Below are 20,049 nucleotides of genomic sequence, written 5' to 3' on the forward strand. Positions count from 1 at the left end.
AGCGCAGATTCGCCATGTCCATTCATCATTTTTTCTTAAGTTCATTGGACCAATTGATTATCTTGGCTTTGCGTCCAAAACGAGACTACCAGAAAGATTAAGCCAAACACGAGACACAAAGCATAATTTGGAAAGGAAGTAATCAAAGTGATTAGGAAAGGAAGAAAAAGAGGAAGAAAAGAAAAGGTTCCTCCGATAGACAAGTGGGTGACCGAGCCATGTGCGACCATGTGGTGGTTGGCCCTCCCCGGGTCCACAAGCCCACTTCACCTCTCTTCCTTGATAAGGAAAGCAATTTTGTTCTTTCCCTTTTGTTCTTTCATTTTTTATAAACAAAGCTGTTCTTTTCATCTCCCCCATCATTCTCCTTCTTCTTTTCCTTACTTTCAAAACTCCTCCAATCACCCATTATCATTCTTCCATTAGCGCAGAGACCTGATTACATTAAAATCCGTGAAATCCCCCGACGCTGCAACTCCTCTTATTTCTTAGTGTAATGCGGTGGAAGCTACATGGTGTTATTAGTTCGAAAATATGTGATGTTGCAGAATTTCAATCTAAATTTGAAAATTGTTACCTCATGAATCCTAGATTTTAGAAAAGAAATTAAAATACGAGGCTCTATTTTGTACAAGGTCCTCATATTAAGTGAAGTGTATTGAATTATGAAATCATATCTCATTATGATTGGACAACTACTTTTAACTTCGCTTTTAGAGTTTCGCAACTACCTTTACCTAATTGAAAGAAAGCTCGATAGCTGACAATATTGGCTCTTTCTTTTTGTCATTTCGATTTAACCACAACTAATTCTATTATTTACCTAAATGCAATTGCTCAATTTCATCCTTGTGTCATAGCAAAGTAGCTAGTCATAACTAAAGGAAAACAAATGTTGAGTCGAATAATTCATCAACATATGTATTATTTTGCCCTAAAGTAAAGTAACTTTCAAGTAAGAACGAAATATACTCTTATTTAGAATCTAGAAAAGTGCCCATTTGCAAAATTCACCATCAGCCATATTTTTTGCATGCATGCATCGCAACACAATGCTAAATACATATTTGGTGTTCGGTGCCCAAAATAATAAAGCCATTACGGACTGAAAAATTAGATTTATTATCAAATAAGATGCCAAATTGTACATGTGAGGACCAATACAAGTGCAGATATTCTGTGCATCTAATTTCATATTTTAGAAAAGTTGTCCTCCCACGACGGCGTGCTTTTCACGCACCTTCGGATACGGGCGATTAGACACGTCGTCATCTTTATGCTAATGATGATGCGCAATGGAGTTTTAAATCTGAAAAATCTTCCTCTCAAATTCTAAATTCTCTTCCGGCCGTCCAATTTCAATCCTCTCTCTCTCTCTCTCTCAACTTTTGGGGGGGCTACCTGCTTCGTTAATCCAGAATACATCTGTTTGTGTCAGAAGGTGACTGAGTTTTTTTTCGCCTTTTGTCCTTGCAAGCAAGAATGACTGACCCCCCTTGTGTCAGAAACAAAATCCCATCGCCCAATCTCAATCGACCCTCAAAGTTAGTTGTGTACGAGGATTGATTCTCACGACCACCCTCTTCTCCTTCTTCACCATACCCTAGGAAGACCTCATCGCTCTCTCCCTCGAGGTCACATCGTCTCGAGTTTCTCAGGGATCTGCATGCGTCCATGGCTCCTGAGGATCCGGTCACCATGAGTCCTCTTCCTACACCTTCCCTCAGAACCAAGATCTCTCGCCGGTTCATCGAGTCCCTGGTGAAGATCAGAGCATCGCGTGATGCAGCAACCGGAGGTAATATCCGGAAACGCGCTCAGAGGATAAAGATCGCTGCCTACTCGAGCATGGCTCGTGTGACTGGATCGAGGAGGGCCTGGAGCCGAGCCCTTCTTGCGAAGCTACGGAGCCGAGCCAAGCGCCGTCGCCATTTGCAGAACCAGAGACGCTTGGGCTTGAAGAGAAAGAGAGCCGGCTCCAGAAATATGGTGCTGAACGAGGTGAGCCGAGCCAATGAGCTCCGGCGGCTAGTCCCCGGTGGCAAATCCATGGATCTTTGCAACTTGCTGGAGGAAACGAGTCATTTCATCCAGTGCCTCACAGCTCAGGTTAAGGTCATGCAGAGTATAGCGGATCAGTACTCGGTTTAAGTTTTTTTGTTTTTTTCTGGGTCGAAATCTTCTGATGGAAAGAAAATGAACCGAATACACGGTATGGTATACAACTAAATGCTAAGAGAGAATCATAGTGGGCTGATGTTGAGACAGGTAAAGGGTTCACCAGGTTAGCAGGTTTTACTTCTCATGCACATATAAATACTTATAAAGGATCCAAGGGGAAAGGAAGGATATCTCTCTCCTTTTGTAGAGCTATTGAAGAGATAAAGAGAAGATAAGAGGAAGCTAAAGCTTCACTTGTAGAAAGCAAATAATTATCATATATGTCTCTTACATTTTCTCTCTCTCTCTCTCTCTCTCTCTCTCTCTCTCTCTCTCTCTATGATTGAACTCTGTCAATGGATTAATGCATGAAGCAGTCTTGCAGGTGTGGAAACAATCTGTGATTCTGTTTAAAAGCCTGTTTCTGATGGCATGTGGAGGTAAGTTAATCATGCTGGCTCTCTCCATGCTCGTATAATAAGATAATATGAGGGGGGGTATTATCTGTAAACCGAAAAGAATTAATAAAACCTGCATTATTGTGGTTCTGATTCATTAATCCTTTGTGAAAAAACATTAGCAAGTGATCAGAATAATTTATTGCTTTAGCTGTTCTGGTTTCTGCCATTTATTTCTTTTTTGCTCTAATAACACTGATTTATCTAGGGCCTTGAAGAGCTCTGTATATTCCCTTTTGGCATCTCAATATGCTAACCACACATTTTTTTTTCTTAACTTGCAACTTTGTTTTACACAAACGCTTTTTCATAATGAAAAAGAAAAAATTGTCTTGAAGAAGGGCTATATGAGCTATATGCATAATGCATCGAATCATCATTTGGACATAATTCATCCGAGATGCTTGCGGAACATATATTTGAATTGGGATTTTAGTAAATATCATTGGTTATTGTCGATTTATCACTTTGACAACGTTTCTCAACGTGGCATTAGTCATATAACTTGGTACGAATGCTTTGTTGATTAATATAGATAATAAAGATCGATTGAATTCTGGTTTCATGATTAAGCGGGGTGGGTTGCTAGGTTAATCTTCCCCGAGGTATAGTCGTCGGTCCAAAGGTGTGAAAGCGCTGGAGGGCCTTGTGACCCTGAATAGCGTAAGCGAAAGGGGGCTCAGGCGGATTCTTAATCACCAAAAAAAAAAAAAAAAAGAAGTTGATTGAATTCTCTTTTAAATCTATAATCCTTTCTTCGAACTTTTTATTGTTGTCGTCACGTAGTTTTTTCTTCGAGTTCATTTAAATTAGCATAAATCATTCATCTTTTGATACAATTTTTATATCCATATGAGTGGATTATGCGTATTAAACATATCCATTCGTAGTTTAGCCTTTGTAATCTGTAGATTTTATTCTTATGATTTATATATACATTTCTTAAATTTTAAGGGCATTATTCTACTCTTCTCTAGATATCTTTATCAAAATTTCGCAATTTTACTAAACAAGTGCGAATAAAGATGTGATTAACTATTCCATCAAAAATCACGTGTAAGTTCCTCTACCAGTAAACAGTTTTCCCTTTTCTTTGATGAATTTATTTTCAAAAACTTCTGCATATTGTGAGAAAAAATTAGGATAAATTGTATAATTAAAATCAATCCACTTATACACCTTTTTCGGTCAACAAAAACAACCAAAATCATCCTTATATGAAAAGCACGAGTGTCTCCGTCCAAGCTTGACTCTCAAGAGATGGATGAAGTTTCAATTTTATGATTTTTTTTTTTTTTTTTGCTGGTTATTTCGACGTAACAAGGTTTTAAAAAAAAAAAAACATTATCTCTCTCCCGAAAGAAGGTCAATGAGCCATCAAATGTTTTGTCGAGATTTCTAATTTTATGCCTAAAAGCACTTATTTTCTCCGTGCTAGTAAATATCAATAAGCGTTGATAAATATCAAAGAGCCCCTAATTCTTCTTCTTCTTTTTTTGAAAGGATATTGTAACTTTTTTCCTAGTGACATGTTAACTTACCAAAACTTTTACAAAGTTATCAACTTGTTCTGATGGTTTGTGAAGTTATTAATTTAGCAACATTTAGTCTGGTAACATGAAATTATCAACCTATATTAGAGTGATTTATCAACTTTTATCAATTTAAATTATCAATTAGTATTAAGTTATCATCTCTCATTTGAATTACTACGAACATTTAATGATTTTTGATTGAATTAACCAACTTTTCTATTGAGTTGCCAATTTTTTATTCCTCGGTTTACCAACTTTCATATGAGTTACTTACCAACATGTATATGACTTTTTTTTTCCTGACTTTTCACATTTTATAAATTCTTATTTGCATTTCTTAGTAACCCTACGATTTACTAACTCTGTTTTACAATTATCAATCTTAATTAGAATGACTCCCCAATTTTTCCCCAATCAAGTCACCAACTCTCACTGAAATTAGAATAATGTCATCAGTGGTCCCTTTACTATCATTTCTATTGAGAACACAAACGCAAAGTCAAGCTACCAAGAAACAAATTAATGAAAGCACAATAACATAGATGCACACGTAAGCTTGTGAGGTTTGACGCCTACGGGTGAGTGCTAATCTAGGGGCTTAAGGCTCCCACTTCATGAGTCATGACCTCTTGTGTCAAGTCGTCTTCCTCCTTGCGACTTGCAGATAGCATCGGCTTGTTCATCCTATATCCATCCTCAGCTTTCTAGATGCAACCCGGGGTTTTGAGTCTCCGGATGTGTGCACAAATGTGTCGTGGTAAGCAAGAAAACATGCATACACTACTTTTAATTGCCAATATGAACATTCATCCCTAAACCTCCTGCAAAACAAATTTTAGCAATTGCAAGACCATTTAATATGATCGTTTGCAATATATCTTAATTCACACGTGATAATCTGGAAGATCAAACAAAAATGTCTTATTAAAATAGAGAGTCGGGTATAAGTCCTCTATTTGGTTTTAAACCAATTCCTAATTGGAGTAGTCAAGTTGTCGCGAATCTCCCAATGTGGACTCTAGGAGGTTGACAAGATATTGCTTGTTGCTTACGTATAAGGAAGGCGTAGGCCATGTTTAAATCCTCCTGGATTTGGCCAGCGTCTTGACATGGATTATGTAATATATGTTTATCTAGAACTCGTGACTAATCTATTCTGAGGTTGGTTATGGATCTATCAAGATCTAGTGGTGATGTGGGAGAAACATCTCAAACCCAGACTTAAGTCATTAGTTTGTATAAACTAGAAATTCTAAGTAAGGGGATTTGATTACACTAGAGCATCTTTGTGTCCAAGATTAGTATTGACCTTTTTACGAGAGGCCTCTAGCTATGACCCTAAAATCTATGTGGAGGCACTGCCACCTATTCGTTGTACACTAACTCTCAAGTTTTAATTAGAGAACGAGAAGCACAAGCCTATTGAACGACAGGAGACATATAGAACTTGAATCTAAACAAGTGTCAGTTCATCATGCGAAAACTAATAAACAAGTCCATTCATTTGCTCTCTAAGCATGCAGGCACGCAATTGCGCTCGATCAGTAACTCAACCGCCTCGACTCTGGTGAAATCGGAAGAACTACCGACCAGGTCGCAAACCTGAAGTGATGTGCTTCAGGTCTGTTTTGGCAGAGAAGAAACGTTCTCTCTCTCTCTCTCTTCGTGGTTCTCCTCTTCAGCCGTCTTTTCTTGCCGTCTTCTCACTTTCAGCAAGTCTTTTAAGTTCTCTCTCTCTCTCTCTCTCTCTTGCCAAGATTCGGCCATGACAGGAATGACACGACTTCCACATTAGTTGGCAAGAACCCGAGACGAGCAAGAGAGAGGGAGGCTCACGTGAACCTGCCTTGCTCGGCCATGGCTCAAGGCCAGGCCTTGGGCCATCCGTGGGCTTGGCTCCGTTCGGTTGTGGGTATTCGGGCCCTCCTCCCACCCTTATTAATCCTTCGGCCGCGGTCCTCCAAATCCACCTCAGACCTCTAAAAAGTTCTGGAATTCATCAATTGAAAACAAAAACGATGGTTTAACCGCGAACTGTATAATTTCATGAACGGAGCCTTGTTTGGTGACGTTAATTATGTAGCAAGAATACTAAGTCCCGTAGTATAAGATTGGAACGTATGTTGGGGTAATCCATGGATGCGAGGACTAAGGTTAAACACGCATGGAGCTGCAAACGTCTTGGAAGGCCTGATCACAGCTCGGAAAAAGTCGTGATATAGGAATTACTAGATCAGTCAAAATGGGTCATAAACTAATTTCTTAACACATATATAATAAGTTGAGTTGTTATATTCATTAGTTAAAATGGTAAAACGTAAAATGTAAAAAATGAGTTTACAATTTACTTTGATGGTGCCCACCTTTATGACTCTCTTTTATTCTCTCTCGCCCTTACTCGATTTTGCATTTGCTCACTCTGCATTCTCATTTCAATTTTGATAAGTTTTCCTAAATTTGATTAAATATAAAAGTGTTATAGCAATATATGTCGTGTCAAGTTTGTTTCACAATATTTCCATTGCATTGAAATTGGGAAAAAAAAGGGATTAATGGATCTATTTAGATCGAACCATTTTTGACCCGTCACAATCCAACCTACCCGCTTGACGAGTCTAGGAATAACCCTGAAATGACATGCATATGACAATCTAAAAGAACATGCGAGATTTTGTGCTTTGAAACCGACGGAGTCTACGCTGACATGGAGGATTTTATAGATCCCAAGTCGAAGTTGAAGGAGAAAGATGATCCATATCCAGGGGTAAACACCCTACTAGTAGATTTAACATGGTGGCTAAGCTTTCTCCATCCAAATGAAAGGGATGGATCTTTTAATCACCGAAGATTCCATTTAAAAGATCATGTTCTTGTGAATAAAAATTCAATGAGTAGGACGAACAACCCCCATTCAAGCCAGCTAGCCACCGTCCCGGGATGCCACGTCAACCTCGATCCTCCATGGCTACGAGACGTCTGAAACTTGATCTTCGTATATTTTATCTTCAAAATGTCAGCTTTTTCATAGTTCCATGTACTACACCCGTCGAACCCGTATTAGAATGTTAGGTAGAAGGAAAATTTCGAGCTGCGGGTTCAAATTGGTCACCTCCACTGTGAACGAAAAGAACAGGAGCACCGAAATCGCTGACCCCAATGACAATTACTAATCTTCTATAAGAAACAAATCTTCATGTAGATGACAAATTTTTCACGTGGATGACAACCTTGGTAGCGTGCTGTCAATAAAAGATTACATAAAGAGAAGACAACATAGCCCAACAACAGAGGTACAAAACAGCAACCGGCGCACGTGACGTTCTCTTTCCTTTCGAGCATATGGCATGACATATTGAGTTGGGGTTTTCTTGGAAGCCCCAAGATTCAAAATGGATTCTCAGTCTCAATCTCATGGCCACATAGTTATGCTACCTTTCATGGCCCATGGCCATCTCATCCCCTTCCTCGCCCTCGCCCGTCGCATCCGCCACCAAACCCCCTTCGTCGTCACTCTCGCCGCCACTCCTCTGAACCTCCAGTACCTCCGCTCCATCATCTCCCCCTACGACGCCGACTCCAGGATCCACCTCCATGAGCTCCCGTTCCGCAGCTCTGAACACGGCTTGCCCCCCGACACCGAGAACACCGAGAACTTGCCCATCAATCAGATCGTGGCGCTTTGCCATTCATCCGTGTCTCTCGCTGCTCCCGTGGAGCGCCTTATCTCCGACATAACCACTGAAGAGGGCCGGCCACCTCTTTGCGTGATCTCGGATGTGGTCTTTGGGTGGTCCACGGACGTCGCCAGGCGGCTCGGGACGAAGAGCATCGCCTTCACCACGTGTGGTGCATACGGCACTATGGCCTACGTCTCCCTCTGGCTTCACCTCCCGCACCGCTCCACCGATGCTGAGGAGTTCTCGGTGCCTGGATTTCCTGAACGGTGCAGGTTCCACCGCTCTGATCTCCACCGGATCATCCGAGAGGCAGACACTACCGACCAGTGGTCCAAGTTCTTTCAGGTTCAGCTCAAGCTCTCTTTGGCCTCGGATGGTTGGTTGTGCAATTCGGTTGAGGAAATTGAGCCTCTTGGGTTGGATCTGCTGAGGAAGTACTTGAAGCTCCCTGTTTGGGCCGTTGGTCCTTTAGTCCCTTCTGACTTGCTTCAAAAATCATCACCGATCTCTCCCGACTCAACATTAAGATCCATCCAAAAGCGTACGGGAAAAGCTCTAGGAGTGTCCCTAGAGAAATGCCTAGACTTCCTCAACTCACATGGTCCAAACTCTGTTTTGTACATTTCCTTTGGTTCTCAGAACACTATAGGTCCTGGCCAGATGATGCAATTAGCCATTGGATTGGAATCAAGTGGCAAGCCTTTCATTTGGGTCGTTAGGCCGCCGCTCGGTTTCGACATTAAAGGCGAGTTCCGACCCGAGTGGTTGCCGCCAGGGTTCGAGGACCGGATGACCAGGAGCAAGCAGGGTTTGCTGGTGTGGAATTGGGCACCACAATTGGAGATCCTATCGCACGGATCGACGGGGGCATTCCTGAGCCACTGTGGGTGGAACTCGATCGTGGAGAGCCTGAGCCAGGGGGTGCCGATCGTGGGGTGGCCCATGGGGGCCGAACAGGCGTACAACGTCAAGATGATGGTCCAGGAGATGGGGGTGTGCGTGGAGCTTACGCGTGGGTTCGAGAGCCAGATCGACGCTGAGGCAGTGAAGCGGGTAATCGAATTGGTGATGGAAGAGGAGGGAAAAGGAGGGGAGATGAAGAGGAGGGCCTATGCAGCGATGCTGCAAATGAGAGAAGCTGTGAAAGAAGGCAGTGATGATGACCGGGGGTCAAGCGTCAAGGCCATGGATGATTTTGTGAGGACCATTTTAGGTGAGCCTGCGAAGGATACATCATCCTCTTCCTCTTGAGTCAATCATCACTCAAAAAAAAGGTCTGTCAACTTATAAAGACAGAACTAGAAAGTCGAGACACTCATGTCCTCAAGCAATAGAACCGAAGAATAAAAATATCGCTTTCTTGAATGCAGCACCTTTTATTCAGGTACAATCCAACCTCCACGCTTTGTAGTTTTGTCTTGAAATATTCCGTGTGTATGAAACAAAAAAAAACAAAAAAAGTTCTTCGCGTGTAATACTCAACATCATGTGTCCGACGATATTTACGAAATTTTGAGGTGCGACAACATCCATGTCATGATAATTCATATCTGAAACTGTCGTCACAGAATCAGAAATAGCGGTTGGTCAACACGAACCCTAAGCGAAAAATTCGTTGTCTTGTCATCAGATCCGTAAATGAAATGGGTTTCCAATGACACGTCCGCCATCAAACGCATTCGGACTCCAACAGCCACCCTATATGAAATCTAAATTGCAAAGCTTTTCATGCTCCACTGCCACTCATTTTCTGAAAGCTAATTAATTCGGAGCAAACGTAGTGGTCCAACATAATTGCAGTCCCTAAACTTACATTTACTTTGGTCCAAATTTTATCCGCGTTATGTAATTTCTGCAGGTGACCCAGTTGAGTTACAAAACAATTACGGAACCACACAATCCGTCCAAATCTAATCTAGCAATATCTAGGAAATTATGTTGAATGTAGAAAGTGGAGAAAAAACACCACAAGTGCCATATGCGCTCACTTCAGTGCCACAACATCTTTGAGATCATTCAAGTGTCACTTTGATAAAAAGAATCGATCACAATCACTTCATCCAACATGAAATTAATTTATAATGCATCATTTGATATGGCGTGTTGGAAAGTTGAAGTCAACACTTGAGAAGGCAAACAACATCATTTGGACATTTCATTAAATGATAGCAAAGGTTCCAATAATTTCATGAATGATTGTTTCAATGCCATAAAATTTTAGAAGTGAACACTCATGACTTAGATTCATTAGTTTTTTTAAAAGTAAAGACTTAAGTGATAGGAAAAGAGAGTTTGAAAACGATGCCTTTTTAGGAAAAGAAAGAGTCTGCAAACAACGTCATCTGATTGGAGAAGATTTCAAATAAACAACAAGAAATGACAAATGTTTCTTATACTCTTGCCATGCTAGACAAAAATTTATGCATTGGGTGCCTAATTCTATTCTTTTGTTTTCCGAAAAAAAAAAAGAAGAAAAACTTATTTGGTTATTGTGGCATCCTTACTTTCAAGTTCTGATTTCAATTGGATAGTCGGGCCTTTCGTCAGCACAACTATAGTGTCTTTCTCTGAGATGGCCACTCATGAGATAATTGACCTATCAGGTAAAGTCGTTAAGGGATTTTAATGCAATAGACTTGAGAATTTGACCAGGAATCGACTTCTCGACCATGCTAGTTTGCAAGGGTCATTATGGCACAATTGAAAAATCGATTAGAGACCGGGGATAGGTTGATTCAACTAAGATAGTGATCACAGTGTGAGTGATTCTGCCTGATTGCAAAATTCTCGTTGATTAGCACTAAACCGATTTTCTGTTGTTTTAGGTACCCTGTGTGCGTATTTGAAATCTCGAGATTTTCACGACCATCGAGAGTCGCCAATGTGTCGAAGAGGTACGTGTAGCTCGAAGAAAATTGACCATGGGTCAATTGCATCAAAATTTCCTAAAAGCTACATGATACGTAAGGTCACACTAAAAGTGCGTCTGATTGAAATTAATCACGAATTTGAATTCGATTTCAGAAATTGAAGGTTCTATCGTGTTATGAGTCATTCTAGGAATGTTGACTCACATTTCGAGGAATTTCTGGTGAGTTTAGGATTTTTACGGAAAATTGTTTCGGATATTTTGGAAAACGAACGGAAATTCGGATTGGTCAATTTGAAGGGATTTTGACATTTGGTGAAGGTGAATCAGTGAAAGGAAATTTCATGGGCTTTTTCCGCTGTTAAATCGGATTTCAACCGGAGAAGTTTGTTCAAAAAATCGGATTCCGAGAAAAACGAAATATCATTCGGATTTAAAGGAAATTCGTGAGATAAATGGACCATCTTATCTTGGTCTTCGTTTATAATTCAAATTGTGCAATTGATGAAGAAATTGGCCTAGGATGACCAATTGACAAAGTTGTGAAGTCGATTAAAAATATTAGTGTTTTATATTATTTTCTTTTCCCTTCTCTTTGCCCCCACGTCCAAATTGCGCACACCCCTCCCCTTTTTCCTTTTTGGTCGACACTCCATCCTTCTGCAGTCTTCCATTTAGCTTTTCTTCATCGACCTTTGTTCATTCTTATCTCTCTCTCTCTCTCTCTCTCTCTCTCTACCTTTTTAATTTCTACACGTTCATCTCCTTTGGCCGACGTCACTTTTCCCCCCTCTTAGCTGTCTTTTGATTTCTTCATGGTCGACTCCTCTCCTTCGTCCCATCTCTCTCTGCTGCTCCACCAAACCCCACGGACTCCCCCACAACTGCCCCCGATCCTTGGAGCTTCTGCTTTTGCTCTCTGTTCCCTCCTTCGAAGCTGCTCGTCTTCTCTGTCTCACGTGAGGCACCACCGAGTCAGCCTAGCAACGTTCCACGAAGTTGACTTCTCCACTTGGCATCACCGCTTCTTGCTTTCCCTCTGTCCAGCGACGTCGAGCAGAAACCAAAGCAGCCCCATCATCTCTTCTTTCCGTCTAGCAACCACCGAAGCCAAGCCCCCCACGCCACCAACAAATGGCCCGAGCCGCCGCACCACCAGTCCGCCAAGTCCTCCGCAAGCTGCCGTTGAAATTAGTAGCTTTAGAACAGGTTTTTCCTAGCTTGAACAGCGAGCTCGTTGGCCGATTTCGGGCCGTTTCGGACCCCTGTCGGCATCGCCACTTTGGAGAAGATCAAGCCCTGTCGCATTCCCGTCAATTTGATCCGAGTGAATCATTAATCAAGTGAGTTTTACTCACTGATCCTCAATTAGTAGGTTAATTATGCTTAGGATTGGAGTCTAAGTTAAGATGGATTAGGTGGTTAGATTAGATTAGTAAATTTAATTAGATACTGATGCATGTTAGACGGTTAGTTCGTGTAGTTAGAGCCTAGACAAACTCTAGTATTTAACTAGAGTAGTTTGGTAATTTTCTAGGCTCGTCTCGGCTTCCAATTAGGCTATAATGGGCCTAAGTTGGATTTATTGTATTTATTTAATATTTTTTCGTAATTATTTAATTAATTATTTATTTTCTGAAAATTAGACTTAGATGGCCAGTGACCGGAAAATTACGCTGATTACAGCGGTGTGAACTGCTTATTTAATTGAGCATTAAATTGTATTGATTGTGTATGAATTGCATTTTTTGGAATTTATTCTTAGATTGATTTAATTTCATTAGGTAATTGGAAAATCACTGGGTATCGGTTTACAGCGCCAAAAATATGTTTTAGACGGTTCTATTCAAGTAAAGATTCAATTAGATTGAAATATAGATAGAGATCGCATATCGGTTTTGACTAACTCTCTTCTATGGGATGTCGCATATCGACTGTATGCTTTCCTCATTACCAGCATGCCGGTCCCCTCTTTCAGTTAAGTTTTTCTTTAAAAACGAGCTCCCTTCTTTAACAGCTTTTTCTACCCGATTTCAGAAGCTTCTATATCCACTAAGAACGAAATCACTTGGAGTAAGAGAAGAGGGGGCACAGCAAGGCAGAGGATAGAGAAGTAGGGGTAAGTTTCTTGAAGTGATAATGGTAGTGAATTCTGCTCCACATCATTCCGAACATTCTGCTCTTCTATTGGAGTAAAGCAACAATTATCATGTCCTTACACTGCACCTCAAAATGGAGTTGTTGAGAGGAAGCATAGACATATTAAAGAGTTGGGACTTTCACTGATGTTTCAAAGTAAAGTGCCAAAGCACTTGTGGAGTGAAGCTTTTCAGGAAAATTAGTGGGATTTTCAAAGGTGAAAATATTGTATTTTGATTAAAGCCGACCTTGTACCCATACACGAATATTTAATGATGATTTGATTAAATGATAATTTTTAGCATACTATGAAAGTATGGCTGGTAGCTTCTAGCAAGTATACATATATATATATTGATATTTGCAACAGCTTCTAGTGAGCATATAATATTTACGGCAGCTTCAGGTGAGCATATATATCGATATTTGAGGCAACTTCTTGTGAGTTATACTATCTATATATTAGCTAAAGTGAGCAGTTCTAGACTATGGTCGAACTTATAAATAGTATTGATTGAGATGACCGGGGAATAGTCTTGTTGACATGTAATCGATTAAGTCGATTGATCGATAAGTCAATCTAAGTGAATGATTTGATGTGTTGATGTGACTCGATGAGATTATGAATTGTGTTGACTTGCAGGAAGGATACCAAGGTCAAGGTAAGTCCTCTGACCCATGTTGTGCTTAGGTAGCCTTAGGGCGTATTGGCTTCCTAATTGAGTCTTAGTAGGTTGAACTTGCTGAGACATTGTTTCACTGATTATTGTATAACCATTTTCAGGTCCTTAAATGAAGTTAGTGGAGGACCGGAAGCCTCGAAGTCTGGAAAGGTGGAGATTGAAGAATCGACGAACATGTCTAATTAGAGAGTCATAGGACAGTTCCCTTTTGTTAAGCCAATATTGTTGTAAATAGCTTGGCATTGTATATAAACATGTTCGTTTATAAAAAGGCTTGCTTTGGTTGAAAAAGTTGGCCCTACTTTTCTATCTTATTAAATTGGTATCTGGGGATTATTTATCTGCTTCCGCACGTGCATTAAAATAAATGGGTCGGCCATGCGTCCTAGGACGTTACTATTTAATCGACTAATGAGAGATGGACACGTGCTCGGAGGACCGAGGCGTGACATCCCCGTTTAAGTGGTATCAGAGCATGGACGTTAGAGATTGGAATGATAAGGTGCGATGAGTCATGAGATAGTTAGTAGAAATGACCTTTAATTTATGCTGGTGCATGTCTGTGATAGCTGATTTGTAACTTGTTTGTGGGTCACTCGAATTCTAATATGGTATTAAAATTAGAAAACAGGTTTCTATAAAGATTATGTAATATGAGTGATCAAGAGCTAAGGACTTCTAGTAAGAGGAGCCTCTGTAACTCGGGGTAGAACGCCGACAAGGATCGGTGCCTGAGGTGGTTATGGCAAAGCGCCGGCTTAGGCCAGCGCGAGTGTAAAAGTACTACTGTAGGTTAGTACTGAGAGTGTAGCAGCACCGAGTGATCCTAAGTTCAGCAGGATTGTTCAGGCACAAGTTTTCCCAAGGAGCTTGTCGAGCTAGTAAGCTCGGGATCAAGCCGCGGTTGTTGCCACACCTGCTGAGGTCCAACTTGGAATTGCAATTGGGGAACAAGTTGCTACATCTGGGCAAGGTTTAGTCAGATAGAGATGGAAACCGGTTTGGAAAGGAGCCTATGATCAGAGAAAGAAATTTTCCTCCGCCCATTGGGAAAGGTGGGATAGACAAGTTAGCATCGAATCAGAATGTTGTGTGTCATGGAAGACGACATGACTTGGCCCTATGCCATTTTAGGACGGGTGGTTGTTCTAACTGTGATCAATATGGTCACTTGGCAAGAGACTGTCCCAGAAGGCCAATGGGATCGTACATGCCATCATTGTCGATAAGATAAGATCAGCATGAGTGCGCCATAGAACACACCATAGGGTTTTCGGAACAAGCTTACGATGCAATCCAGGGTGCATGTCGTCACTTGACATGAGATAGAAGACTCACCAGATGGGTGCCAAAAGTATGGAAGGAATGCATGGATTAATCCAGTGTCTGAGTATGGCTAAAACGTGCTTTGATTGTGACCAACACGACAAGTAGGTGAGAGACTATCAATGAAAGTCCAAGGGAGCATAGACGCCGCTACCGCAGATATGACGCCTCTAGGATGGCGAAAGGGGTAGGAGTTGAACCAACCATGCACCGATCAATGGAAGAATGTTTTGAGGTGATTTTTATCAAAGTAGTGCCTCAGAGTTTTGGGGATTAAATTGTGAAATCTCAGTTTGTGTGTTAAGGTTGTGGCAGAAGAACCACTGACTAGAGCTATACTCGATTGGCTGTTGGTGTACAACTCTATCGTCAAGTGTGGAAAGAATTGGCTCCTGGAGCATCTTGTGGTGATAAATTGTTGTTGTGGGGTAAACCAGCTTAATCCATTAACATGTGGAAGTGCCGAGTCTATTGAGTCGAAGAGGACCCTCGATAGACTAATATTAAAATAATAAAATAGTAAGAAATTCCTTAATCTCGTCACTTGAGGCAAACCGTTTGTTAGACGGGGATTGCCAAGATGGCCTGACGATTGTCATAGATAAGACAGATTGAGGAACTGAAGATGGAGGACTTCTCGGTAATCTAAGAATTTCTGGATGTATTTCCACAGGAATTGTCAGGCCTACCGCTAAAAAAGTAAGATCGGATGTGTGATTGAATTAGCACTCGGGACAGAGCCACTCAATAAGGCTTCTTACCAGTTCTTGTTGTCTAAATTAAAGGAACTGATGCTACGGATGCAAGAATTACTGAATAAGGGATTTGTACATACCAATGCATCACCTTGGGGAATACCAGTTTTGTTTGTGAATGAGAAAGATGGTTCGTTGTAATTATGGATCGACCATCATCAACTCAATCAAGTGATTATCAAGGACAAGTATTCTTGGCGGAACATCAACGAATTGTGTGACCAGTTACAAAAAGTATCGATACTTTCAAAGGTCGACTTGAGATTAGGGTCTCACCAGTTGAGGATCAGAAAAAAAGTATCTATTGTATTCAATGTTTAGCACTCGAGAGTCCCGGGTGGAAATGAAAGTATATCCTAATGGCACGTTATGTCAGGCTTACCAAGGAATCAGAGGAGTAATAATTCCATTCGGGGTTGTGTCTATCAAGGATATTTTGGTGTATTCGTTGAGTGCTGAGGATCACGAGAGCCACCTGAGAAGGGTCACGTGATTTCATATGAGGAAATCTCTATGGACCTGACCAAGATCGAAACAGTTGTTAGTGGATCAAGACCAACAATAGTATTAGAAATTATAAGCCGTATGGATTGGACAGATTACTACAAAAGATTTGTGGAAGGATTTTTTGCATTAGTGTCACCATTGACTCAACTCCTGAAGAAACAAGAACAGTTCGTGTGGACAGACAAGTGAGAGTGTAGTTTCTAAGAGCTGAAGCAAAAGCTGAATACCACACCTGTACTGACCATTCCATTTAGTCCTGGAAGACCCGAGATCTATAGAGATGTGTCGTGCAGAGGACTAGGTGCATGCTGATGCAACATGATAAGATTGTTGCATATGCGTCCCGCCAGTTGAGACCTCATGAGTTGAATTACCAACGCAAGACTTGGGACTCGCAGCATTAATTTTCACTATAAAGATTTAAAGACATCATTGGTATGAAGAAAGATTCCAGATCTTCATCGACTATTAAAGTCTCAAGTGTTTATTCTCTCAGAATGAGTTGAATTAGAACCTTGGAAGGACTAGGATGGTGATAGCTGGTATCACCCTAGAAGAATAAAAGAAGTCATTGAGGCGTTGAGTCGAGAGTCTTCAATTGTGCATAGGTTGCTTAAAGTATAGACCTTACTTAAAAGGGTTCGAAATTTAATTTTCAAATCTGAGGTAGGCCACCTTTTGAATTTTACGGTCGCCCTAAAAAATGAACTGGATATTCAAGTTAGAATCAGACGCTTCAGTTGACAGACCGGGATGTTTATAAGATCCTGCAAAAGAGTACTAATAAGAAAGAGACTGACTTTTAGATTTCTAAGGATGGAACACTCAAGTTTCGAGAGTGATGGGGTGTACCTGATGATGTAGCACTCAGGTAAGAGACCTTGTCAGAAATTCACTGTAGTAATTGCAGTATCTGACCAAATAGTACAAAGTAGGTCAGAATCGGCGTCAACTCGATTAGTAAACCACTATAAAGATAGATATTGCCGAACATGTTGCAAGTATTAGATGTGTCAGTAAGTGAAAGTTTAGTAATGCAAACTAGAAGGACTTTTACAATCACTCGAGAGTCCTGAGTGGGAATGGAAGTATATCATGATGGAACATTATAACATGCTTACTAAGGAGTCAGGGGAGTACTGATTCCTTTTGGGGTTGTGGTTGACAGATAGATGGAGCCGACTCACCTTAGTACTGTACAAAAAGATCTCGATTTGAATAGGCATACAGAAGTATATGTGTGTCAGAAAGTTGGTCTACATGGAATGCCAATGACAAATTTATTTCAAACCTAGATCAGAGGTTCCCAGTTTTGGCAAAGCTTTCATATGGTTCCTATTGAAGCTTGCATAGCAGAGTGCGCATAATTTCTGTGGTGAGAAGAAAGTGAAGTGAAGAAAGATCATAGGCTGGAGTCAGCTTAGTAATCAGTGATTGCAGTTGCTGTGATTGGTGTTCGAGTAAAGACCGCGCGGAACTGCTAGAAAAGTTGAATCGTTGAGCTTTGAAGGTCCTTAAAGTTCCAAATTGGTGATTGCATCTTTTTGAAGGTGTCACCAATGAGAGATGCCTTGCACTTCAGCAAGGAGGGAAAACTTAAACTAAGGTACGTAGGTCCCTTTGAGATTCTAGAGAGAGAATCAGAACCTTAACGTATCGTCTTGCATTACCGCTTAAGTAGGCGAGAGTGTATGACGTCTTTCAAGTTTCGAGATTGAGGACATATGAGCTTGACCCGACACACGTGCTGAATCATGAAGAATCAAACGTGAACGACAGAGTGTTGTACGTGAAAAGCTCGATTAAGTTGGTGGTTCAGAAAGAGCAATTATGTGTACCAAGATGGTCTCCTTGATCAAAGTGGTCTAATAACACTATAGGACCGAAGAAGTGACGAGAAAAGTGAGGCTCGATGAGACGATAACACCCCCACCTTTTTTATCGAGGATTGGTAAAGGTTTAAATTTTGATGATGAAATTTTTATAAGAGGGGAAGAGTTGTGACATCCTGATTTTCAAGTTCTCATTTCGATTAGATAAGTTGGACTTTTCGTCAATGCAACTATCGTGTTTTTCTCTGAGATGGCCACTCATGAGATAACTGACCTATCAGGAGAAACCGTTAAGGGATTTTAATGCAATAAACTTGAGAATTCGACTAGGAATTGACTTCTCGACCGTGCTAGTTTGCAAGGGTCATTATGGCACCATTAAAAAATCGATTAGAGACTAGGGATAGGTCGATTCAACTAAAATAGTGATCACAGTGTGGGTGATTCCGCCTGATTGCAAATTTCTCGTTGATTGGCACTAAATCGATTTTCTGTCGTTTTAGGTACTCTGTGTGCGTATTTGAAATCTCGAGATTTTCACGACCACCGAGAGTCACCAATGTGTCAAAGAGGTACATGTAGCTCGAAGAAAATCGACCACGGGTCAATTGTACCAAAATTTCCTAAAAGCTACCTAATACGCAAGGTCACACTAAAAGTGCGTCTGATTGAAATTAATCACGAATTTAAATTCAATTTTAGAAATTGAAGGTTCTGTCTGTCATGAGTCATTCTAGGAACGTTGACTTACCTTTCGATGAATTTCCAGCAAGTTCAGGATTTTTACGGAAAATTGTTTTGAATATTTCAAAAAACAAATAGAAATTCGAATTGGCCAATTTGAATGGATTTTTGACATTTGGTGTAAGTAAATCGGTGAAAGGAAATTTCGTTGGCTTTTTCCACTGTCAAATCGGACCTCAACCAGAGAAGTTCGTTTAGAAAATCGGATTCCGAGAAAAACGAAATGAAATTCGAATTTGAAGGAAATTCGTGAGATAAAGGGACCGTCTTATCTTGGTCTTCATTTAGACTTCAAATTGTGCAATTGGTGAAGAAATTGGCTCTAGGATGACCAATTGACAAAGTTGTGAAGTTGATTAAAAATATTAGTGTTTTATTTTATTTTATTTTCCCTTCCCTTTGCCCCCACGTCCAAATTGCGCACAACCCTCTCCTTTTTCCTTTTTGGCCAACGCTCCATTCTTTTGCAGTCTTCCATTTAGTTTTCTTCATTGACCTTTGTTCATTCTTATCCTTTCTTTCTCTCTCTCTCTCTCTCTCTCTCTCTCTCTCTCTCTCTCTCTCTCTCTCGACCTTTTTAATTTCTACACGTTCATCCCCTTTGGCCAATGTCACTTCCCGCCCCCCCCCCCTCTTAGCTGTCTTCTTTTGTTTTCTTCATGGCCGACTCCTCTCCTTCGTCCCATCTCTCTCTGCTGCTCCACCAAACCCCACGGACTCCCCACAGCTGCCCCCGATCCTTGGAGCTTCTGCTTTTGCTCTCTGTTCCCTCCTTCGAAGCTGGTCGTCTTCTCTGTCTCACGTGCGGCACCACCGAGTCAGCCTAGCAACGTCCCACGAAGTTGACTTCTCCATTTGGCATCACCGCTTCTTGCTTTCCCTCTGTCCAGTGACGTTGAGCAAAAACCAAAGCAGCCCCATCGTCTCTTCTTTCCGTCTAGCAACCACCGAAGCCAAGCCTCCCACGCCACCAGCAAACGGCCTGAGCCACCGCACCACTAGTCCGCCAAGTCCTCCGCGAGCTGCCGCCGAAATCAGCATCTTTAGAACAAGTTTTTCTTAGCTTGAGCAGCGAGCTTGTTGGCCGATTTCAGGCCATTCTGGACCCCCATCGGCATCGCCACTTTGGAGAAGATCGAGCCCCGTCGCGTCCCTGTCGATTTGATTCGAGCGTATCATTAAACAAGTGATTTTTACTCACCAATCCTCAATTAATAGGTTAATTATGTTTAGGATTGGATTAGTCTAAGTTAAGATGGATTAGGTGGTTAGATTAGATTATATTAGATTAGTAAATTTAATTAGATACCGATGCATGTTAGGTGGTTAGTTCGTGTAGTTAGAGCCTAGACAAACTGTAGTAT

The 20,049-nt window shown here is 41.1% G+C and overlaps 2 protein-coding genes across 2 annotated transcripts; both read left to right on the top strand.

Moving 5' to 3' along the window:
* Positions 1–1,674: 1,674 nt before the first annotated feature.
* LOC104416198 (transcription factor IBH1) lies at positions 1,675–2,151 on the top strand. The gene has a single exon (XM_010027624.3). The coding sequence runs from the start codon at positions 1,675–1,677 to the stop codon at positions 2,149–2,151; it is 477 nt and encodes a 158-aa protein (XP_010025926.1).
* Positions 2,152–2,839: 688 nt separating this feature from the next.
* Positions 2,840–9,312, top strand: LOC104456289 (crocetin glucosyltransferase 3). The gene is made up of 2 exons (XM_039300521.1): positions 2,840–5,774; positions 5,911–9,312. The coding sequence occupies exon 2, from the start codon at positions 7,543–7,545 to the stop codon at positions 9,079–9,081; it is 1,539 nt and encodes a 512-aa protein (XP_039156455.1). The 5' UTR covers positions 2,840–5,774; positions 5,911–7,542; the 3' UTR covers positions 9,082–9,312.
* The last annotated feature ends 10,737 nt before the right edge of the window (positions 9,313–20,049 follow it).

This window comes from Eucalyptus grandis, chromosome 8 (assembly GCF_016545825.1).
Source record: "Eucalyptus grandis isolate ANBG69807.140 chromosome 8, ASM1654582v1, whole genome shotgun sequence".
NCBI lineage: Eukaryota > Viridiplantae > Streptophyta > Magnoliopsida > Myrtales > Myrtaceae > Eucalyptus > Eucalyptus grandis.

Excerpts from the sequence above, each read along its gene's own strand:
- LOC104456289 (XM_039300521.1), top strand. The coding sequence starts at position 7,543 with ATGGATTCTCAGTCTCAATCTCATGGCCACATAGTTATGCTACCTTTC.
- LOC104416198 (XM_010027624.3), top strand. The coding sequence starts at position 1,675 with ATGGCTCCTGAGGATCCGGTCACCATGAGTCCTCTTCCTACACCTTCC.